Below are 21,654 nucleotides of genomic sequence, written 5' to 3' on the forward strand. Positions count from 1 at the left end.
CTTAGTTAAAATTGTTGAGGTGAGTTTTTCATTCAAGCTCCAGGGGATATTGACAAAGATTTGCAGTTAACTGGACCAGGTAGCACCGGTTTCCTGCAGTTGTCAGTAGTTAACTGTTTAATTTGTATACAAGCTAAACTTTTTTATTTTTTCTCCTTTAGCATAATACAGTTTGATACTTGATCAGTGCAACTGGAGGAATGACTTTTTTTTTCCCCCCTGATTTTCTCCTATTAAGAGATACTCTTGACTTCCCTTAAAAACATGATGGTGTAGTTACAGCCTGACTTTTACATCGGCTAGAAAACATGTGAGCCTGAAACAATTCATTGAGCTTGGAATCTTCAGATGGGACTCTTGCAGACACTTCAGAAGGATCCCTTCATTCACCAGCAAATGGGTGGGAGTCTGTCCATCAGACTGTGCTCGCATATGCTGTGCTATCTCAGTGCTACTCAGAAAACTTCTGTTCTTTGCCCCCCACCCCAACTGATGACCAGCAGGATGGACTCCATCCAGCCTGCTACATTTTCCTCAGAAGGCCAAAAGTAGCTGTTGGGAAATGGGTAGAGCCTGAAGAATTAAATTACTGCCTGCTGTGCAGAAAAGAGTTTAAAGCATATTTAATTTTTCTACCTTAAAGGTATTGGCTTTATCATAGAATCATAGAATGGTTTGGGTTGGAAGGGACCTTAAAGATCATCCAGTTCCACCCCCCCTGCCATCAGCAGGGACACCTTCCACTAGACCAGGTTGCTCAAAGCCTCATCCAACCTGGCCTTGAACACTTCCAGGGAGGGGGTAGCCACAGCCTCCTCGGGCAACCTGTTCCAGTGTCTGACCACCCTCACAGTGAAGAACTTCTTCCTAATATCTAATCTAAACCTGCCCTCTTTCAGCTTAAACCCATTTCCCCTTGTTTTGTTATTAACTGCCCTTATGAAAAGTCCTTCCCCAGCTTTCTTGTAGGCCCCTTCAGGTACTAGTTGGGGCTTATCTTGAGGACTTCCACACAGCAGTGGTGATAGCTGTCTCTATAAAAACCAAGCAGCACACGTCGCCTTAGTACTGCTAAAACTGAAGCAGGTGACATTTCAGTCAGGCAAGGAGTCTCAACGAAGTCAGCATGCTTAACTTTGTTCGTGTCAGGTTTAGTCGTTACATTTTCCCTCCTGAAGAAATCTGCACGTGGTTTAGTTGCTCTTCTCCTGGAATGCCATCAGTTATAGTCTTCAAGATAGAATATTGTAATTCTTAAAGAAGGTGGTGTTCATTCTAGTAGTTTCTCTACAGCTCTGGCTTCTTAATGCTGTGTTACTTCAAGGTGTGCAGCCTGCTCTGCTGCTGTCTCTTGATAATCTCTTGAATTTGCTTCTCTCTAAAGTGCAGAGGTCCCGCTGGCTGGCACATGCTTTTCATAAGAGGGCTTCACGGTCTTCCTGAAACTTCCCTCTCTCTGGGGTAGAGGTGTAATTGTAATAGATAAATTCTAACTAATTTATGATAAATTTAAGAAATTACTTCCTTTTATTCCAGGTAGGTTTGTCTCAGTAAGCATTGATGGCATGATTGGGGTTGACTACTTGAAAATGTTTTTGTTTTATTGTAAGATCTTCAAATACATCTTTTTGACAAGAGGCTCTGCTGTACTGTATCTCAGTTTTCATATTCAGACTCTGCTGTCTTCTGTTAGTAGCTAATATCATAATGTTTTTTAACATTCAGAAAAATCATTGTGAGCTTTTTTTTTTTTCTATAATCTCTTTCAGTGGAGAAACAAGATACAACAAAGACAAGATACTGCAAGGTTAGTATCAGGTATTCTGCTAGCTTGTTAGAGATGGAAAATTATTCTTCCCTGAAAAATGTGAAATCCTGTAACCAGCTGATGAATTATTACATATTATTACAGGATAATATTGTAAGTCTGAAGAGAATTTATTTATAAGCCAAGATGTTAGCTTGATAGGTTTAAAGAACTATGAAGATTCTAAGTCGATCTCCACAGAATATCAACAAACATTGGTACCAGAAATTCATCACTAGTAGTATTAGAATAGTTCCTTTTTTAAAACAGGGGAAAAAAAAGTAACCTGTAATCAAATAAAGCGATAGCATCACCTGTTATTAAGGATGCCAGGGTGTCCCATAGCACTGTGTGACATCTCAGTAGTACAAAGCCTGGGAAAAAGGCTTCTGGGGCTCAGATGAGAAGTGGGAGCTGCAGCATTGGTGAAGAACCAGCCAGGTGTGCATTTGTCTGGTACAGAGCTGCAGGAGGATGAGTAAAGGCCATGTTGTAAAGGAGGCTGTTGCCTTGGGAAGGTGATCTGTCACTTGCAAAAAAAGACCACAGTAGAGCAAGGAAGAATGAAAAGTAAAGATTATTTGAATGGTTGTATTGTTCAGACCCAGCTCTTTCTAGGAAGGCAGTCTTTAGACCAAACATTTAAAACCAGACTTCTGCTTAGTAACTGCTGACTTGTACATCCAGAACTGAAAATTTTGAGCTGCTTGGATGTCTGTTGTAGGAAAACCAAGGCTCACTGCTACAGGGAACTTAGTGGGGTTGTGCTCTGAATAAATAGACTTTATATGGTGCTATGTACTGTGAGGAAGAATTGCACTTCCAGATTTTCCTACCTCTATTTTGACATTGCAGTTTATAGTTCTTGCAACATGGCTTTGTGTTCATAATAAAGTGACTAAAGAATATTCCCCAGCTTCGTGTTCTTACAAGTACCAGTGATGTCTTTTAAATTTCTGTCCCTCTGTGTCAAATGACATGTAGATTCCTGTTCCCTCTCCAGTGTAGAAAGTCAACATTGCCTTGTGTTTTGAGAATTGCAAGACCTATACTAACATGGTGGGGTCTGAGGTCTCACAGGGCTGAATTACAGACAGAGTACTTGGAACTCAAGTTCTGGACTTCTGGTGCCCTGTCTTTTGCTACTGGAAGCGTATGAATGACTGTGTATTTATTTGCGTGGTGAAAATTGTTTTTGTAGTTGTGGATCTGATGAGAACTGCACACTCTCTGCTTTGACTTCCTGTGAAAGTAAAATAGATGGTACAAGTGAGGACGTAGCAATTTCCTACAGGTTTGTCCCTTTGCCACAGTTCTTGTTTCTCCTACGGACTCTTTGCTGTGACAGGAGCAGACCTGTTTCATTCAAGTTGGGTTACCAAAGTGCTGGTTCTCTCAACGCTGTCCTGTGGCTCTGTGGCCAGTTCGTTTCACAGAGTACTGTGGCTGAAAACAATTTTTGGAAGGGTTGCTGCTTTTCAGCTGGGTCTGTTTCGCCAACACACTCGCTGTGCAGCTGCATGAGCATTAGTGTCAATGTGCAAGGTGGAGTAGGGAAGAGGAAGAGACCACAACGGATTGTGTGTACGTCAGCTGTAAAATTCTTGTGAAACCGTGTCTTTGGCAAAAAGTATGTGCTGCTTTCCACATTACACAGGATCCCTTCTTACTGCCTCATTTCTTCAAGGCATTGTCAGTGTTAGGGAACAGGGAGGAGCAGGCATTTCGTAGTTGTCAGGACTTGACTCTCCCAATGTGCATGTTTTTTCTGTATATGTATTTTAGTATCAACAACAGTATCTCAATTGTATTGTCTTTTTTCTCATTTACAAGCAACAAGTTTGTTTCCAGAGCTTCAGTTTCAGTTGTAAGATTCCTCTTGCAGGAAGCCTGGCAGTGACCATTCTGAAAAGGACAGGTGATTTGGAGTGACTACTGACCTTAGAAAATATATGCTCTATTTTATGTTTAAATTTGTCATATCTATACATTACTATAAATATCAATAAGGATACTTCTGTCTTCCTAACCTGTACTCCCTTTTTTCATACAATTTGTGACACTGAGTTTAGGGAAGACCAGAGGAGCAGTGTCTTTTACTAAGAGTTGGCTTTACTGAAGGAGAAGCATTTTATTATGGCTGAGCAGATTCTTTATTGCTGCCATGGTTGTTCAGCTGCTAAATGATCTAAAATTTGCATGTCTTAAATGTTGATGGGTTTTTATTTTGTAGGTCAAGGAGTGGATGAGCCACTTTCTGCAACTGGTTTCAGACAAGCGGATGCTGCTGGTTTATTTCTCAGTAATGTGAAGTTTACTCATGTCTTTTCAAGTGACCTCCTTCGAGCGAAGCAGGCAAGTGCTTTCTTGAGGCAACTGAATGTAAAATATTGGCTTCATAATTTGGCATTTATTTGCTATTGATGATGCAAAAATAATACCATGTGGAAAGCCAAAAGCTGTTTTGATGGACTTAGAACTGCAGTTTGAGTTGTGTAGAACTCAAGAAGACCTCTGTGAGTAAGGAGATGTCAGTGAGAACAGCTCAGTTAGGAAGTGACGAAGGCCAGCATGCTTTGCAGGGTGTCATGCTGTGGTCCAGGGGATTTGCTGTCGTTGTATACGTGCATAGGTTCTTGCTAAAGGAGTAATCGGGACTTGGAGGCAACACAGCCTGAAGTCAGTTTTTCTTTGAAGAAACAAAACAAATTGACTGTGGTATTCTGCTGTCTTATGCATTGCAGCTGTATGCTCTGTTTTTCTGAGCAATGCAGACCAATATAGGCACGATGAAGTTTTGCTGGAAAGTTAGTAAAGGGGTCAGTAAATGTGCAGAGAGGTTGGATTTTGGCAGGAATGTAATAGCACACCTCTCTTCCTGATGCACTAATTTAATAGGTTGATTAAGGAGGAAGAAATGTAATTACTGAGTGGGATTACAAGTGATATCATGGGCAAGATTATTAAATACACAAAAAATTAGGGAAACAGACCTTTTAAAGGTAGAGGCATAGATCAGCTGTTCTGGGAAGGTCATGTCTCCTGTGGAAGCCCTATCCTTAATTCTATCTTCTGTTACTGATGCTGTGATTTCAGGAGACATGTAGCCTTCAAATGATTGAAGCTACTAAGATTCTTGATAGCCCTGCTGGTTGCTTGCTTTTTGCTCTGCTTTCTTACCTCAAAAGTCTGTGAAGCCTTGTTGTAAACCAGATTAACAAAAAAAGCCCCTTTTTTCTTAAAACGTACATCATCAACATTGCTCCTCAGTTTTGCAGCACAGTCCCAGAAACTATTGTAGCAGCACAACTTAAGCAGAAAGCAAACTAGAGAGGGAGGAAGGAGTATGATAATTAGATATTTTTAAAATGCATAGCAACTGCCTGGCAAGTCACTTCCTTTAAGTGTGTGAATAGTGGTGATTATATTTAAAAACATTAATAGTGCTTTATAATGTTCATAAACCTGTCTGTGCCATGTGCCTGCCTTAGGGGAATTGGTTTTGAATGCTCAGCTGCTTGAAAGCGAGATTGGCAGTTTTTTTCCTTGTATTGGAGACAGTCTTTTCCATGAGAGGCATTTGCACACTCATAATGTCGAAGACAGATCTGAATTTGTCCTTTGCATAAAGGAAATGTGTTTTGCCATTTGTTTGACAAACTCTCCAAGACTTTGTGAAAGGTTTTCCAAAGATGTGTAAAGCTGTGGTTTCCATTTGCTTGGAACTCCCTTTTTTGGCAGCTGCAAATCTATGAAGAAGTGTCTTTTACTACTCAGTCACCTCATAGCTCAAGTATGAGAGGAATGTACCAGTTCCCTTGCAAAAGAGGCGGGGGGGGGGTGGGGGGGGGAGGGGAGAACAACCCAGTTTTTACAGAAACTGTTAGTGATGAAGTTTACTTTTCCTTACAATGTCTCCTGCATCAGCTGTAGTCAGGGTTTGTACTGGTTACTGGAACCAGGAGTGGTACGGGGTCCTCTGGCTACTGCCCATGGCTGAACGTTCAAGCCTGAACAGGATAGGAGAAGACAGGGGTGTGTGCAGACAGAGTTGTACTAGCTGGGCAGGAACTCTGAGATGCAAAGTGAGCAGGTATAGGAAATGCAGAGAGAGGTTTTGCAGGGAAGCCTGTTTTGAGAGGATAAGCCTAGGCAGGAGGGTCAAAGACTAGCTCCAGAAATTAGAAGTGTAGAACAGAACAGTCAGACCTGCAATGTGAAAATAAAAAAAGACTAGTTGGGCAGACTGGGGTGTGGTGTGAGCAGAGCGTGGCTCCGTAAGACTTACAGGCTTAACAGAGCATAACACCAAAGTTTGCAGGGGAATATGAGGCCTCCTCTGAGATGCTCGTGCTGCGGGGACAAGGACTGTGCAGTAGTGAAGGCAAGTTCAGGACTGGGACAGGCTGGGCCCTGAGAAGAACGAGAGAAAATCTTTGAGTCTTTCCATGTGTAAAATGGTACCGTTTCTGATGCATGCTGGTATTCTAGTAATGGATGGTGTAGGAAAGGTGTGAGGAAGTTACTCAGTTCTTCAGAGCAGATTTGGGTTTCAGCACAGTAAATGAAGCTTAATTTTTACTTACAGTTCAGAGTATGAATTAGGGCTCAGTAGCTGAATGTTGTCTGTTCTATGTACTGAATGAGATATTGGCCCTGGAGAAATTTCAGAGTATAATTATACAATTAATGATGCTATTCATATATACAAGGAAATGGATTCAACCCTATCTGAATTTTTATCTTATTCCATCACAGATATTTAAAGTTGCAACATAAAGCCTTTCCTAAGCAATACATTAAATAGGTCATTAAATCCTGTTAGTAAAAGACTGCTTATTATTTGTCAGAATCCAAGGAGGATTTTCAAAATGAGTTCTTTGAATGTCAGTGAAGTTTGATTGGTTGTGGTCATTTGCTCAAGAATTCCAGCTGATACTACCAGTCAAAAGTGTATGCAAATCCAGTACAGCCTTCACACTTTGGTCCATGTAAGAGCAGGAGCAGGTTAGCTTCCTTTAGTTCTCATTATTGACTGTGGCAGCCAGACAGCTGTATAATGTCCAACACACTAGAGCCCGTATTAGGCAATACTTTTTCCAAAGTGGTATCAGAATTTCCCCTTGATCAGTTTTATTGCCCTCCATACACCCCCAAAATCACATGCTTCCTTGGAAGAAAAAAAGGTAAATAGCACAAAACCCAAGATATCCGTACTGTTAAAAGCAAACGAAGCCTCTTGGATTTTCTCTGTCTCTTGACCATGCTATCAAAAGGTAGGTGAATACACTGAGCTAGATTTCCCCCTGCACCCCGAGCATATCTTCAGTGCATCGCTCCCTCACACTTCAGTATGTTGCCAGCAAACACCCTCCTGCCTCTTAGCTGCTTCAGGAGTGTTTGATTCCTCAGGTGCACTTGCCAGAAAATAATTTAATTTTTAGATGCCACGCTTTTTGGAGTTGGATTAACTGATCACTTTTTAGGAACGTGCTGCTTGTGAGCCTGACTCGTGTGCTACAGGTAAAGAGTGTGTCAGCGTGATTGCTTTGTGAGTAGCAGTGTTCATGAGAGAAGATGTGGCTTTTATCCCAGTAAATCCTGCCGCTGCGCATCTTACTGCCCACCTTTCATGGGCCCTAACTGTCTTCTAATGTTCTAGACAGTGAATTGTGGAAGAACTTTCAGAAGACTGCAGTTTTTCTGCCTTTTATGGCCTGACACAGGCCTTATATCCAATTCTGACAGACACTACTAGCTGAAAAAAATTTACCTTGTTTGTTTGGGTTGTTGGGTACTACTGACATGATTCACATTGGCTGTGGTTTGTAAGAGGGTCTAGGTATCCCATGAGAAAACAGCTCATTGGTGTGACTGTATATTCACTTTTTAGACTGCTGCCACAATTCTAGGAAAAAACAAGTTTTGCAAAGATTTGGAAATCAAATATGATGCAAGACTTCGAGAGAGAGTAAGTGCCAAAACAGTTTGTTTTAATATTGAATACTGAACAATTTGAAAATATAACTTACTGCTGATGGATATGTTGGCTTATTAAATGGTAGATTTAACAGTGGAGAGCACTATTTGATGTGTTTTTAATCACTGAAAACTGAACTCTTCACATCAGGTACTCTATATCGTTTGCCTGACTGCAGAACTGTGAATCAAAGCCAAAATTTAGTGATGAGTGCTGGAACTGTGATGCTCTAAGGATTTACTTCCCTTTACATGTAAATCTTACCTTACCTATCTTAAATGTAATAAAAAGCTTAGCTCTGTTTGCTAACTCCATATGTAAACTGTTAAAATACTCTCTCTGCTTGCCTCCTCTAGCCTGATGGCACAACTCGATACTGGCTTTTTAGCTGTTCATACCTTTTCATTTGCACAAAGACTACTGGAAAGCTTTCTGCTGCCCATGGAACATCCTGATTAGCCTCTGTGCCTGACAACAGGCATAACTGTACCTCTTGTCTGTTTTTTAGTGTCTCTTCATCATCTGAGTTTATTCTGATTGCTGTTTCTGCTAATATGAATTACCCTTCAGTTGCGACACTGAGCATGTCAGCTGAATTTTAACAAAACCAAAAGGGGGATGGCATTCTGCCAGTGGGCAAATACGTGTTTAAGAAGCGGAACACGATTGTGGCATTTCCTAGTTGGATCTTCTTTTCTTATCAGAAATTCCAGTTCTTCCCCTGAAATCAGGAAATTAAATGCCTCCCAAACTTCTTTGGTTGCTTTACCACCTGAGGTTTTTGAAAATATTATGGACCATGATACACAGTTTTAGAAAGAATAATCTTAAGTTACTGTTACTTTTATTTTTCTTTTTTTCCCCTCTTTCATGGTGTTTATGTGGATGTATAGAAATGCTAGTACGGTGTCTGCAGGCCACAGGTTGTAAGTCACTGCTCTGGATAACTGGAAGTAAGTTTGAATTGCATGAAAAGAAGAAATGTGCTTTAAAATAACATATGTTGTTTACTCTGTTAAGAAAGATATTGTCTCATGATGTGCTTTCATGAGAGAAGTCTGGAAAAATCTTTAAGATTAGGATTTAATTTTAATCAGTTTCAGAGCATGTATTTCTTCACATCTTTCTTAATATTCTTAAACTGGCAATATTTTGCTTTAGAGAAGGGAATTGAGAGGCTGAAGTAAATGTGTTTCAGTACCTTTAAATTCTGAAGACTGTAATAAATTAGTTATTATGGCAGCTAATTGCATATCCACTGCAAGTGGATAATGACATAATTAAAAAAGCCTCAGTAATGTGTATGTTTCTGTATTCTACTCAACATCTGGATTTCTGGAGTGTGAGTGTTTGACAGTATAGCATCAGCTCTTACTTTCTCAAAATACTCATCATAACTGCAGCATTTTCACTGTCTTCAGACATTCCAAGGAAAGACCAAAGCTTTCAGTTTGAATACGTTTTTCATCTGTTAGTGATGGTAAAGTATTAATCTTGAGAGGGAGAAGTGATAATCTATTTTACCATTGTTAGAGATGTGCCTTGGAAAGATCTTTGAGGTCAAAAATGGTAATGCACATCCAAGTATATCTGTCTCATAAAATACATTACAGATGATAAATATGTTTTATAATGTGACTGCTGGTGATCCAGAATAACTAGGTGGTGTATGTGGGTTCTTACTACTCTTTCTCACATGGACCTTATATTTGGAGGTCTCAGGAATAAGCATGTCATTGAAGATAGTTAATTGCATGTTCTCTGACTCCATTAGCATATGTTTTTAAGATCTTTTTTGCCTTTCTTGTTTTCTGAAAACACTGTCCACAGCAGTAATGTATGTCCTGAAAAAATGGGGCGAGTCCTTATTGTTTATTTTTAATAGATAGAGTATACTTGTGGGTTTTTTGTCCTTTTTTTGTCTTTTTCAAAAATTCTGATTTTAAAATTAACTCCTCTGTTTTGGAGATTTCAGAGGTCTGTAGAGAAATTACTTGTTTCTTACTTTGTGAAAAATAATTCCCTGTAGTCTTTCTGCAGATGAAGAGTAAATGGAATTTATCCTTGTGTGAACAGCTACATAACAGAGGTGTTTGCAATTTAACCTCAGTTACAAAGACACTTGAATTTTGTATGCTAAGAATGAGTGTCAAGAATGCAGGAAGGCAGAGATCAGGCTGTTTTGAATGTTAGTACTTTAAATGAGATGTTGCCCTTAATGTATTTCTCTACTTAGCATATATATATATACACACACACACACACACACACACACACACATACACACTTGAATATGTACTTTTAACTTAATTAGCACATATAAAGATACCTACTCCCCCAATATTGTGATAAAATGTAAAAGGTAGTTGAGCCTGCATGTTACGCTTGAGAATCCAGGGAAACAAAGCTGTTGAGAGATGTTTGCATTGGAAGTGGTTGTGGAGACTTGATAGATCTTGCTAAACCTGTTCTTTGTAACTTGCCTCTCACAGAAATACGGAGTTGCAGAAGGAAGGCCTTTGACTGACCTCAAGGCTATGGCAAAGGCTGCTGGAGAGCAATGTCCTTCATTCACACCTTCTGGAGGAGAAACACTGGATGAAGTATGGTATTTATGTATTTGTGCCCTGCTTTCTAGGCCACTTTACCAGTGCAGATGCAGCTATTGCATACTTAGGAACATCTTATTGAGAGCTTAGCCCAACAAAAGGTAGCTATTTGCTAAGCTAAAAACACTGCTGATTGCAGTGGCTGCCAAGTAGGGAATCTCTTTAGAACTATAAAACTGATGGTGACTCCTCATGAAGCTCTCCTTTGCAGAAGGATAATGGCAATTACTCTGAACCTTGGCTTTGGAGGGCAGAGGAGTTTTTACAGCATTCAGTAACTTATCATTGATTTATGAGACTTGTTTGTGATAAATATTTGTCTTTTAACTGAAGCAGTTATATCTCAGGTTTCTGAAAGCCAGAGTCTCTTGCATTCTTCACAATGTACTCTTCTGACCCTTCTCTTTAGGTAAGAGAACGTGCAAGGGATTTCTTTGAATTTCTGTGTCGCCTAGCTGTTGAATTGGAACAGAAGGAGCAAGGCATGCATGGTGCAACAAGCAGGAGCTCAGGAACATCTGAAGAACACTTAGTTTTCCCTTGGACAAACCACTGTGGTGAAGCAGAACTTAGCTCTGATAACGGTGGAGCTTCTAAAATGTTAGATGCCAATGTATTAGTGGTGAGTCATGGAGCCTACATGAGGAACTGGATTGGTTATTTTGTTTCAGATCTCAACTGTACTTTGCCAACAGATTTATCAAAGTCTCAGTTGTCTTCTGTCAGTCCCAATACAGGAGTTAGTCACTTCATTGTAAAACTTGAAAATGGAAATTTGTTAAAACCTGAAATCACATGTGTTTGTCTTAATCAAGACTCTCACTTAGTGGATGTGGGAGCTGAATGTGTAGCTCCAAAAGTGTTTTAAGAGTCTTTGCAGGGGGAGGTGGTTTTAGATCACCATTTACTAAGCTTGGGAAATGTTATCTGTTAGTAATTACTGAGATTGGCTGGAGTTATTGACACTAAACTGCAAAACTGAAGAGATGCAACTGCTGCCCATCTTAACATAACACGATTTGCATGGTCCTAGTGCCTGATATAAGTTGGCACTAGAGAAATAACACAAACGCTCTTTATGAACAGAAACATGATACTTCCAGTCACATCCATATCTGCTCCTACAGTGCATATTTTTAAAAACTTATTTTCATTAGCCCGTAATTCTTTTGGTTATCTCCAGGTAAAAGACTTGGGGAGGGGAGAGAAATGGTACCTCAAAGATGAGCTATACTGTATTCTTGTTTTATTACAAAAGGCTATATTGTAATAGTAAACATATGTGTTGTCTTAAAATGACTTTTTTGAATGCAATAGTTTAACCTAAAAAGGAGCATTGCCTAGTGGAAAAGGTTCGGTACAGGGTCAGGTGATGTGTTCCTGGCTCTGATACTAAATAGCTGTGAGACTCTGGGCAAATCTCTTTTCCATTTGTAAAATGGACACGAAGGTATACCTACCTCGCAGGAGTGTTTTGTAAGAGATGGTTAGTGTTCTTGAGACCTCTGTTGAAGAGCAGTGTACACAAGCATACTTATTTTTAACTGTAAGCAGGGGGAGGAACCTCGTGTGCACATAGTTGCAGCAATGGTCTCTCTTCTGAAAAGGAACGTTACCGACAGGATGAGTTGTACCCGTCTGGAATCCTGTTGTCAGTTGCAGTTGTACACTTCATGGATGAATATTTTTGCCTAGAATTAGGCAAGTTTGATTGCTTGATGATTGCTTGTAGTTGCTGTTAGTACTGCGTTCTTTCCCCTCTGGGGTGTTTGTAGTGTTACTGTTTAAGCTTATCTGTTATTTATAATACAAAACTTTTCTTCATTTGCATATTTTAAGCCTGTTTTAAAAAATAAATTAAAAAAAAAAATTAAAGGCTCCTGAAATCTTTGTGAAGCTACTCTGTGAAGCTTTGCTCAGATCAAATATCTTGCATAAATTCATAGAATCATAGAATCATAGAATGGTTTGGATTGAAAGGGACCTTAAAGATCATCTAGTTCCACCCCCCCTGCCATCAGCAGGGACACCTTCCACTAGATCAGGTTGCTCAAAGCCTCATCCAGCCTGGCCTTAAACACTTCCAGGGAGGGGGCATCCACAACTTCCTTGGGCAACCTGTTCCAGTGTCTGACCACCCTCACAGTGAAAAACTTCTTCCTAATATCTAATCTAAACCTGCCCTCTTTCAGCTTAAACCCATTTCCCCTTGTCTTGTCATTAGTTGCCCTTATGAAAAGTCCCTCCCCAGCTTTCTTGTAGGCCCCCTTCAGGTATTGGAAGGCCGGCTTGCATCTGTTCAATGGAAGTTTTATTTTTTTGTAATTTTAAAAAATACACTGTCCTGCATACTTTAAACTACTTGGCTTCCTTGCCTTGAAGCAGAGACTTGAATTTTGAGTAGGAAAAAGTGGTTGCTATTGTTTCCTTGAACAAGTGCATACCTCTGCTTAACTGCAGCCCTACTAAGAAACGGCAGCAGTTGTTTAATCTGACTGTGGTGACTGAACTTTGCTTCTTCCATTCCTGTGGCTGTGATTCAGTAGGAAAGTTCTCTTGATTTTTTACTTGGACACAGAATGGGGGTCTGGTTCTGTTCTCTGTGCTGTTTGTCCAATACTGATACTGCTAGAATGTAGAGGATGAAGCGGGAGGTGTTCAGCCCTGTGGTAAGCAGAGGTGTAGGCTTCTAAGGTGGTGTTCTCCAGAACATGGAAATGAACCTGAGGCTTTTTACCTGCAGTGAGGCTTGTTTATCTAGCAGATAACTGTAAGACCTGCTGCTGTGTCTGAAAACTAGTCCATAGCAAGGAAAGCTGCTTGCCTGATGTGTAAAAAATGGATACTAGTAACTGGTGTCAGCAAGGATTGGTCTTTCAACCTCCAACACATTATATAATGTGAAGGCATGGATGCTCTTAAGTTGGGTTGGTGAAATTAAACTGGAGTGTTATACAGAACTTCTGCATTGGTGGGATAAACTTGTTCCTTACTGATCAGCTGGCTTCCTTTCATTTATTTACAGATACCAAGGAAAGCTGCTTCATTATGGCTTCTCTTTCTCTGTATGCGGCAGTCCATAAAATGTACAGGTGTATCTGGGCAAAGTGTTATGACTGGGGTTTTTCCAGCAAACATGAAATCTTTGTAATATAGAATCCTGGGAAATTTACAATTTCTCAATAACATAAAAACAAGGTTTGGTAAAAATGGCTCTATTTCAAGTTTAATTTTATATAAGCAACCTTTGTTCAAAATGAAGATAGTCTTAAGCAAAGTGTTTCGGTGTGATTCAGAAGTAAAAATTTCTGAATTCAAATAGTCACAATAAAAAGTTTAGAAAATCTGTAAAATTTTGTTTTAGAGAAAGCCAGCCAACTGGAAAAGGCCTTGGTAGCCACCCATCACTGACATTCCGCATGGTTACTGCCCAAACAGTAAGTTTGTGTTTGTGAAACTAGAAAGGGCCTGTTTCAAATCAAAAGTACAGAGATGACAGACGTAGCTTGAGGAACTGCTCAAGACTCTACTTGAAAGTGTCCATAGCTCTTTTTCACAAATAAAAGAATTAATCCTTGATATACTAAAGGAAATAAGCTGTGTACACAGGAGGGAAAAATGGGAATGTGGGCTTTTGCACAGGCTCTTCGAACTTCTTGTGAAATGCATCTTCTTCCTAGAGGCTCCTGAGTACTAAATTGCTGATCACAGCCAAAGGGGGTAGAAAAGTTTTAATTATGACTACTAACAGAGTTAATGGCAGAGAGTGAGAGGGGAGTTTGTTCTTAACTTGCCTGTCCGTGGTAGTGCCTGTTTATTTCAGGAAGGCTGAAGGTTGCATGGCAGGAGACTGTCCTGCCGGTGCTTTAAATAGCTTGAACTTTTCTGTAATTGCTGTGTCCTGAGTTTGGTCTGTGATTCCATTAATACTACTTGGAGCCTGAGTAACCAAGTTGAAAATGTGCATCCATCAACAGCTAGAAAATGAGTGGAGACCCAATATGTTTTCCTCCCCAAGTCAGTAACTTTTGTCAAATACTTCAAAACACACAGTGATTTCTGTGCTTCCCTTAGTTTAGAAGGCTTTTTTGAAATTATTTTGTCTGCCCTCAAGTGGGTTAATTAACATTTTGCTGTTGCTGATGAGGTAAATACCTTACAGGAACATCTACTTATTTGTTAAATGCTTTGCCACTTCTTTGGTAATGCTTTTCCCATAAGGATTTTTGGCTGTTCCTCCATAATATGCTTTACCTTCTTAAATGTATTTGTAGGTGGTTGAAATTTAGACATATCCTAAGAACCCTGTCTTTATTACTGTTTATTGTTAACAAATTCTTTCCTCTTGTGTTAACCCTTACGTAGGGCAAGCAGAACATACAATAGTGTCTAACCATGAAAAATATCAAAGGGTGAAACCATTCAAGTTTTCTAAACAGCTCCTATGTTATTGAAGTAACATTTTCAATTAAAAAATTGAGCCAGAATCTCCTAATTAAGACTTTATAAAACACACTAGATTGGTGCAAACGCATCTGATGGTGACGGGGGGAGTATAAGCGGTCAAGTGTGTTCTGTAGTGGCCACGTTGAATTCTTTCCCTGTGTGTCTGCGCTTGACACTGTTGGAGACAGAATACTGGCCTAGGGGATCTTAGGGCCTGCCCTAATATAGTTCCACTTTTTCTTTCACCTTTGTTATATCAAAGGTCAGCTTCTCTACGCATTAAAAAGTAAATCAGTAAATTAGGAGGATTCTGAAGTTAATTGTAAGCCTTTTTTCTTTAAGGCTGTGTATAGGTTGGTTGGGGTTTTTTTTAGGTCTTTGAATCGACACTGAGATTAAATCTTGCTCTTTTAATAAAGTGACTCTTGTACATTTGTACAGTAATTCCATACAGTTTATTGGGATCATGGGAAAGGAGAGCTGCAGTTCCAGATAGTTCTGTTAGGAATAGTAACAGAACATAAATATTTGAGGGATTACTCAGTAGTGGGCAATGAATGTTTTGTCCTTCTGAAATGCCAGTTTCTAATTAGCAGCAGGAGACAAGGTCTTAACTACAGGGTGGATTTTCAGCAGTAGCTGCCAAGATGTAAGAGAGGCTGTGAAAGCAAGATCAAGCTGTTAAACACATTACCAGGATGGCAAAAATTTCAAGTGATAAGGAAAAGGTATGTTCCTTGTAAATACCTCTGTAGGAAAATAGTACTGAAATAAATGTTAGAAACATCCCAGCTTGCCCACGTAATGGCCTGAAGTCAGATCAAAGAGAACCAATGTGTACTTTAAAATTATCTTTTAAACTGCTGAATGTCAAAATAAAAGCTGTCTTTAGAAGGCTTTTCCAGCTGAACAATAGGAGAAGAAAAGGTGACTGTGGAGATCACCAAGATCAGAAGGAAACTCAGTCCCCTCTTTTCTAAGCTAATGTTTTCTTGTGCTGAAGAGTCCAGTGGTATTCTGCTCCCAAAGAAGTGATGCTTCAAAAGGTAGGGGAGCTGTGACCTTCTTTGATAAAGTTGTTGTTCACATTTAAGTGGTGCTTTACCATACTGCACTTGCTTTGGAAAAGGTGACAGGAGAGACAAAGAGGTGTTCAAAGTTCCAGGCATGGTAGGATGCTTGTTCCTCAGTTCTGACTCCACCAACATCATCTTCTAGCAGGTCTGCTAAATGTCTAGCAGTCACCAGGCGTGCTCTTTGGCAGAGAGTTCTGGTAGTATCACAGTTTCCTTCCTCTAAAGTATCAGCCCTTTTTCAAGATAATTGCTCTTTTCCCACAGTTTTCTGTTGGGTTTATGTTTTCCAGACGTAGCCCTTTGTTTTGTTTCCTAAGTACAGAATTTAGATCAGATGCATTCTCTATCCAAGCTTTTGGTATTTCATGAGACTGCCTCAGATCCACAGCCCACATGCCTGGACCTAACATATGTCAGATTTTTCCCCAGATGTGTCCTTCTTGTGAGGGCTTTGGCCACAAGCCTGAGGTTTTTGGCTATATAGTAAGCTCAGGCAAATGGGAGCTGCATGAGCACGCATCAGCTGCGCACTATGTGAGCTTTCTCCTTGACATCCGTGGGCATGGCAAACCTCCTGTGTGGGGGATCTGTTTGTGCGTGGTAAATCCAATGCTGTGTGGGCAGGTCTCCTGTGCTGAGATAGCTCTAGTGTCACTTGGAAACATCTCTGTGACTTCCTGGAATGCAGGGAGACCTGTGTGAGCCTACGAATGTCCTACCTCAACACCAGGAGCCGGTGGTAGTGGGATTCCTGAGAGCACCATCAGAGAACAAAAGCAGAAGCCCTGAGAATATGGGCACAAGAGGATAAAAACACAAATTGTGAATAGGTGATGGCTGGTCACCAAAGGAACATGCTTGAGATCCAGGCAGAGCCCCTTTGGGGCATGATGGGATGTGATAGTCTTTCCCTCAGATGCCCAGTTGGTTGATCAAGCCATAGCTAAACTGAAGAGGGGTGATGCACTAGACTTGATGCTGGTAAGTCATGAATATATTTTGGAAGAGATAACTATTAAAAAGTGAATTTACTTAAGTTAAAAGTTGAGGTAAAAAAAGGTTTTATTTCAGAAGGGCAAGAATCACATAATTAGTTTAATAAGGTCAGCCATACTTAAGAGCCTTACAGGGACTTAATATGAAAGAAATGGGGGAAAGCTTTGGTTGTTTAAATCAGAGATGTGAAAAATTGTCTAGAAGTTACATCCCAAATGGGCAAAAATTACAGGGATGGTCTCTAGGCCCAATTAGAGCAATAATCATCTCAGGAGGAGTTACTGATACTGGGAAGAGAGCCTGTAAGGAGTAGAAAGTTATATCATATAGAACCTTGTATCTTAGATATGAAATAAGAACTTGCAAAATAAGTTAACAAGTAGCAAAACCATCTTGAGATGCATTTATATCAAAATAGAAAACAAAGGAGTATCAGAAATGTTACAGGGTGTGGATGGAATAGAGATTAGTTTTAAACCATGTTCCCAAAATGAATTACTTCATTTACAGCAGTATTGAACACAAGGGTAAAAGAGGATGGATAATAGGAATGATCATAGGGAAACTACCACATTTAAAGCCAAGAATTAAAGAATTTAATATGCTCCTGTCAGGGGAAATGACTAATCTTTATCCCAGAATTCTGAAAGCACATCTAAAATTACACATCCGTAAGCAAGTATTTTAAATAGATCTGTCAAGTTGGGTGTGGAACTGTATGACTAGAGAATAGGAAATAAAATATTTTTTATTTGAGAACAGAGGACAAAGTAATGTTACAGAACTGTTAGTTTGACCTTAATAACAGTCAGGGCTTTAGAAGAAATTCTGAAGGAGAATGTAATTAAAGACAAGAGAGGTAAATGAAACCTGCAATATAATTAAATGGGTTTTTACCATAAGTAGTTCACACTAGACTAAACCAGTAGTTCTTTGGTGAAATAACTGATGTCTAGGCAAAGGAGAATGATGGAATATGATCTAGGTGAATTTTAATTGAACACTTGACACAATGCCACAATGGAAACCATCAGCTCAACTGGAAAACAAATGTTATTAGAAAAAAAAAGGTCAAGTAGGTATGCAAGCAATTTATGGGCATATGAGTAAGTAGTAATAAAGGCCAAGGTCAAGAACTGAGCTGGAGTAAAGTTAAGGTAATAGTTACTCATGGGGCTTTTTTTTTTTTTTTATGACTTTAAATAAAAATACAGGAATGTGGAAATGTTAGTGAGGAAATATCATCAATAACTATATGAGTCAATATCCTGCAGAGGAAGAAATGATGAATTTGAGGAGAGAAAGACATGGCATGAAACCAGCTACCACAGACTGCAAGCTCAAGCACTTTGATACCAATGACAAGAATGTCCACTACAAGCTGGAAGATAATTTTTGGAACCAACAAAGAAGGACAATAACCTGAGGTAACACTAAGTTCTGACTTAGTAGGATTTGGTGGTGGTGTGTTTAGAAAGACAAGCCTGATCCTGAAAGGTGCCTCTGGTCAAGGTAAAGAGTCATTAATGCCATTGTACAAGCACTGATGAGATCTCACCTGCAGCGCTCTGTGTAATGCTTGTCACTTCCGAGGAGGAGCTGGGAAATGTAACTCTACCTTGAAAATGGGAAACAATGACCTGGGTTAGATAAATCAAAACCCTTGAGTTATTCAGACAAATGCCAACAACATTTTGTAAAATATTTCCTCTTACCATTAGATCCAGGAGTTGGTGTTTAACGTGTGGTTAGTTATGGAGGGAACGAGTAGGCGATAGTTCACTTAGAAATGTTGCTGTTTCTAACCTGTGCCTTCCGAAGCACGTCCCTTACCCTGAAAGCTAACAGCCAAGAATGAAGTTCACTCTTGGGCAGATGAACAATACAAGTCCTGCATCTCATTTAAGTGCTCAGAATAGGGCCGGGGAAGGGGAGGCCTACTTTACAGAAAGATTTCAAGCTCAGTAAAACACAAAAAACTTGAAGTTAACGTTAACTTAACTTGCCAATCTTACTACTTGAGTCTCAAAATCAGTTATTCTCCCTTCTAAAAACATTTGTGCTGTTCCTAGGATTGTATCTCAGCCTCAGCAGACTCCTGGCCTGTGCACCAGAGGTTGTTCGAATACAGTGAAGGTTTGTTGGGGATAAGGATTTACCCGGAGTTCTGGAAGGGGTTTGTGTTCTTATTCAACCTGCGGTCTGCAGTGTGCAGTTTTCCCTGGCTTCAGCAAAACCACATAGCTCTCAACTACGTTGCTAAGCAAAATACTCAGATTTCTGTAAGATATTATCCAGATCAAGCATTTAACAGAACACAAAGTAGAACAGGATGTATGATAGGTTAATGAAGATTTACAGAGTTAAAAGAATGAAGATTAAAATGAAGTGCAAGGGTGCTAGAAGATGTGTGAGTCATCATGCTTTAGGATCTAAAACAGTGTCACGAGGCTCAGAAAAAACAGGTGTGATGGTATCATTATTGGGTTTGTCCTTTCAGTTACCTGGTACTGGTCACTGTCAGGAACAGGAGTCTGGACCAGGTGTGATCCTTCCTGTCCTGTCCTGTCCCTCTGCTAGAACAACAACTCCAGGTAAAAAAAATCTTAGGGGTTCTTTTATTTCTTTGAGTAGCCAAATATGCCTCATAATCTCCTGGTAGCGTCTGAGGCCAGTGTGTGACTAGCACCTTACTTTTTTTTTTTTTTGCGATTCTTTTGCAAGCATAACTCATAAAAATGAAACTTCATTCATCCTTGTGAAAAATTTGGGCATTTGGGTGAAAAGGGTGCAGAAAGGTTTTCTGTCTTTCAACTTCAGCATAAATCCTCCAATCCTCCTCCTTTCTCTCCTTGCCCTGGACTTTCTCTGAATGTCTGTGATTTTTTAAAAAGCAAAAGGCTTTTTTGAAAAAGCCTTTTTGTTCTGGGCTTTGGCTACCACTACTCACTCTCTGGTACTGTTATCGAACAGGATTATTACTGAAGAGCAGTTTGTAAAATTACACAATCTGCAATGAGATGAAATCTAGCAATAGAAAGAATAGCTGGGGGCTCTCGAGGTGGCCAGCTCAGTCCCCTCTGCCCCTTGTCCTTGCATCTTCAGCAGCTCTGGAAGGCAAGAGCACTGGCCAAAAGCAGCGTGAGGATCTCTGGAGGAAAGGCAGAAGGTTACATCAAGGCATGAAGCTACTGTAATTTCAAAACCCACCCAGGCAAAAGAAGCAGGCCAGTTTATTTTTTCCTTCAGAGAGGATTCTTTAATGCAAAACCAAAAATGTGATTCTCCCTGCTTTATTCTGGTGTATCCATCCCTGGGAAGCTGAGCCTGTACTGTAGAAGTTAGTTTTGTAACTCAACATTGAGTTCACAACACATTTATTTGTCCATTTGGATTTTGCTTTAAGTTGGTCCAGATCCATCCCAGACTCTGTGTGAAAGAGCTCAAAATACAAATTTCACTCTTTTTTTTTCTACTTTCTAATTTACTTTTCCCTCTGATGTATCAACTTAATTCCTTCTCTGTATTCAATAGCTTAGAAGAATTTTGCACCACACTGTATATCAGCAACTATACCCTGTGGTTTTACTCTAGATATTGATCCCATTTACCAAAGGAGTCAAAATACAAATAACCATATAGACCTCAGCATGACTCTTATCTCCTGGATTGTTCTCAGCTGTGATGATCTTGGATTGGGACAGATACTCTTGTCCAGCAGCTGCTTATACCACAGTCCCTAAGTAGTGCACCCTGTTTGAGCCTCTACAGCCTGCCAGTCCTCATGCTACATATCCCTTTCCTCATCCTTCTCTACCATTTTTCTCATCTCTGTTTTCCTGTCATCCTCTAAGACTTGCTTTCTTCCTCCTCTGCAAACTTTTTGTGCTCCAGAGCCAAATACAACTTGAAAGCCTCATGCTGCAGCAAGCTGCTGAGCTCTGTGTAATGCCGTGTAATTGGATGGTCACCTGCCATTTCTCAACCTCTCCCCTTTCTTTTTCTTCTCCTTTCCACATCGCATCAGCCCTGTGAAGAAGCAGGTGGGAACTTCAGTCCCATGTGGTCCCACCCTGTGACTGGTACCAGGGCAGGTTCCTTGATCCCCAATGCAGGTGCAAGCACTTACCTGCAGTTGCAGGTCGCATGAGGTACACAGCAGTGGTACAGGGGGTCCTGTCCTGCAAATGTGTCCTGAAAGTACCTAGAAACCTGGGAAAATGCCATCAGTTTTTTCCAGCTTGTAATAAAACCATTTTAACTGATTTGTACATGTGGAATAAAAACATAGGCAGATCACAAGCGTAGGACATGCCCAGAAGGAGCTGGTGGCTTGAGAAGCAATATAAGCATTTTATATGATCATAAGAGAAACCAGGGAAAATTTTTGTTCTCCGTCACATATTAAGACCTGGAAAAGTACATTGTTAGGCACTTGCATGCTCCTGCCTAGAGCACTTTAATGCTGCCCAGTATAGGCTGCCAGGATGGTCCCTGCACACCAAAGGGTCTCTGTATCAGCAGCAAGGGGGGCAGGAAGAGTTCTGGGTCTTCCTGCAGGACATCCCACTGTGATTGATAGAAAGGCTCCCTCATGCCCTGTACTCTTACTGCCCTGCTGCAGGTCCCTGCTTTGCAGGAGCCTGTTCTTTGAACACTGGGATTTATGTTTGATTTGAAGCTGCCTTAGATCTGGGAGAACATGATAATCTGTTGTGGTGGTTTGGGTGGATTCACCCT

General features: G+C 40.2%; 1 protein-coding gene across 1 annotated transcript; it reads left to right on the top strand.

Annotated features, from left to right (window-relative positions):
• Window positions 1–1,769: 1,769 nt before the first annotated feature.
• Window positions 1,770–11,342, top strand: TIGAR (TP53 induced glycolysis regulatory phosphatase; the record flags this gene model as incomplete). The annotated part of the gene is made up of 5 exons (XM_010170167.1): window positions 1,770–1,807; window positions 4,041–4,162; window positions 7,701–7,778; window positions 10,280–10,390; window positions 10,806–11,342. Coding segments are annotated over 5 exons (808 nt in total), but the record flags the coding sequence as incomplete, so codon positions are not given.
• Between the last annotated feature and the right edge of the window lie 10,312 nt (window positions 11,343–21,654).

The sequence above is a fragment of the Antrostomus carolinensis genome, unplaced genomic scaffold, assembly GCF_000700745.2.
Source record: "Antrostomus carolinensis isolate BGI_N321 unplaced genomic scaffold, ASM70074v2 scaffold2306, whole genome shotgun sequence".
Lineage (NCBI taxonomy): Eukaryota > Metazoa > Chordata > Aves > Caprimulgiformes > Caprimulgidae > Antrostomus > Antrostomus carolinensis.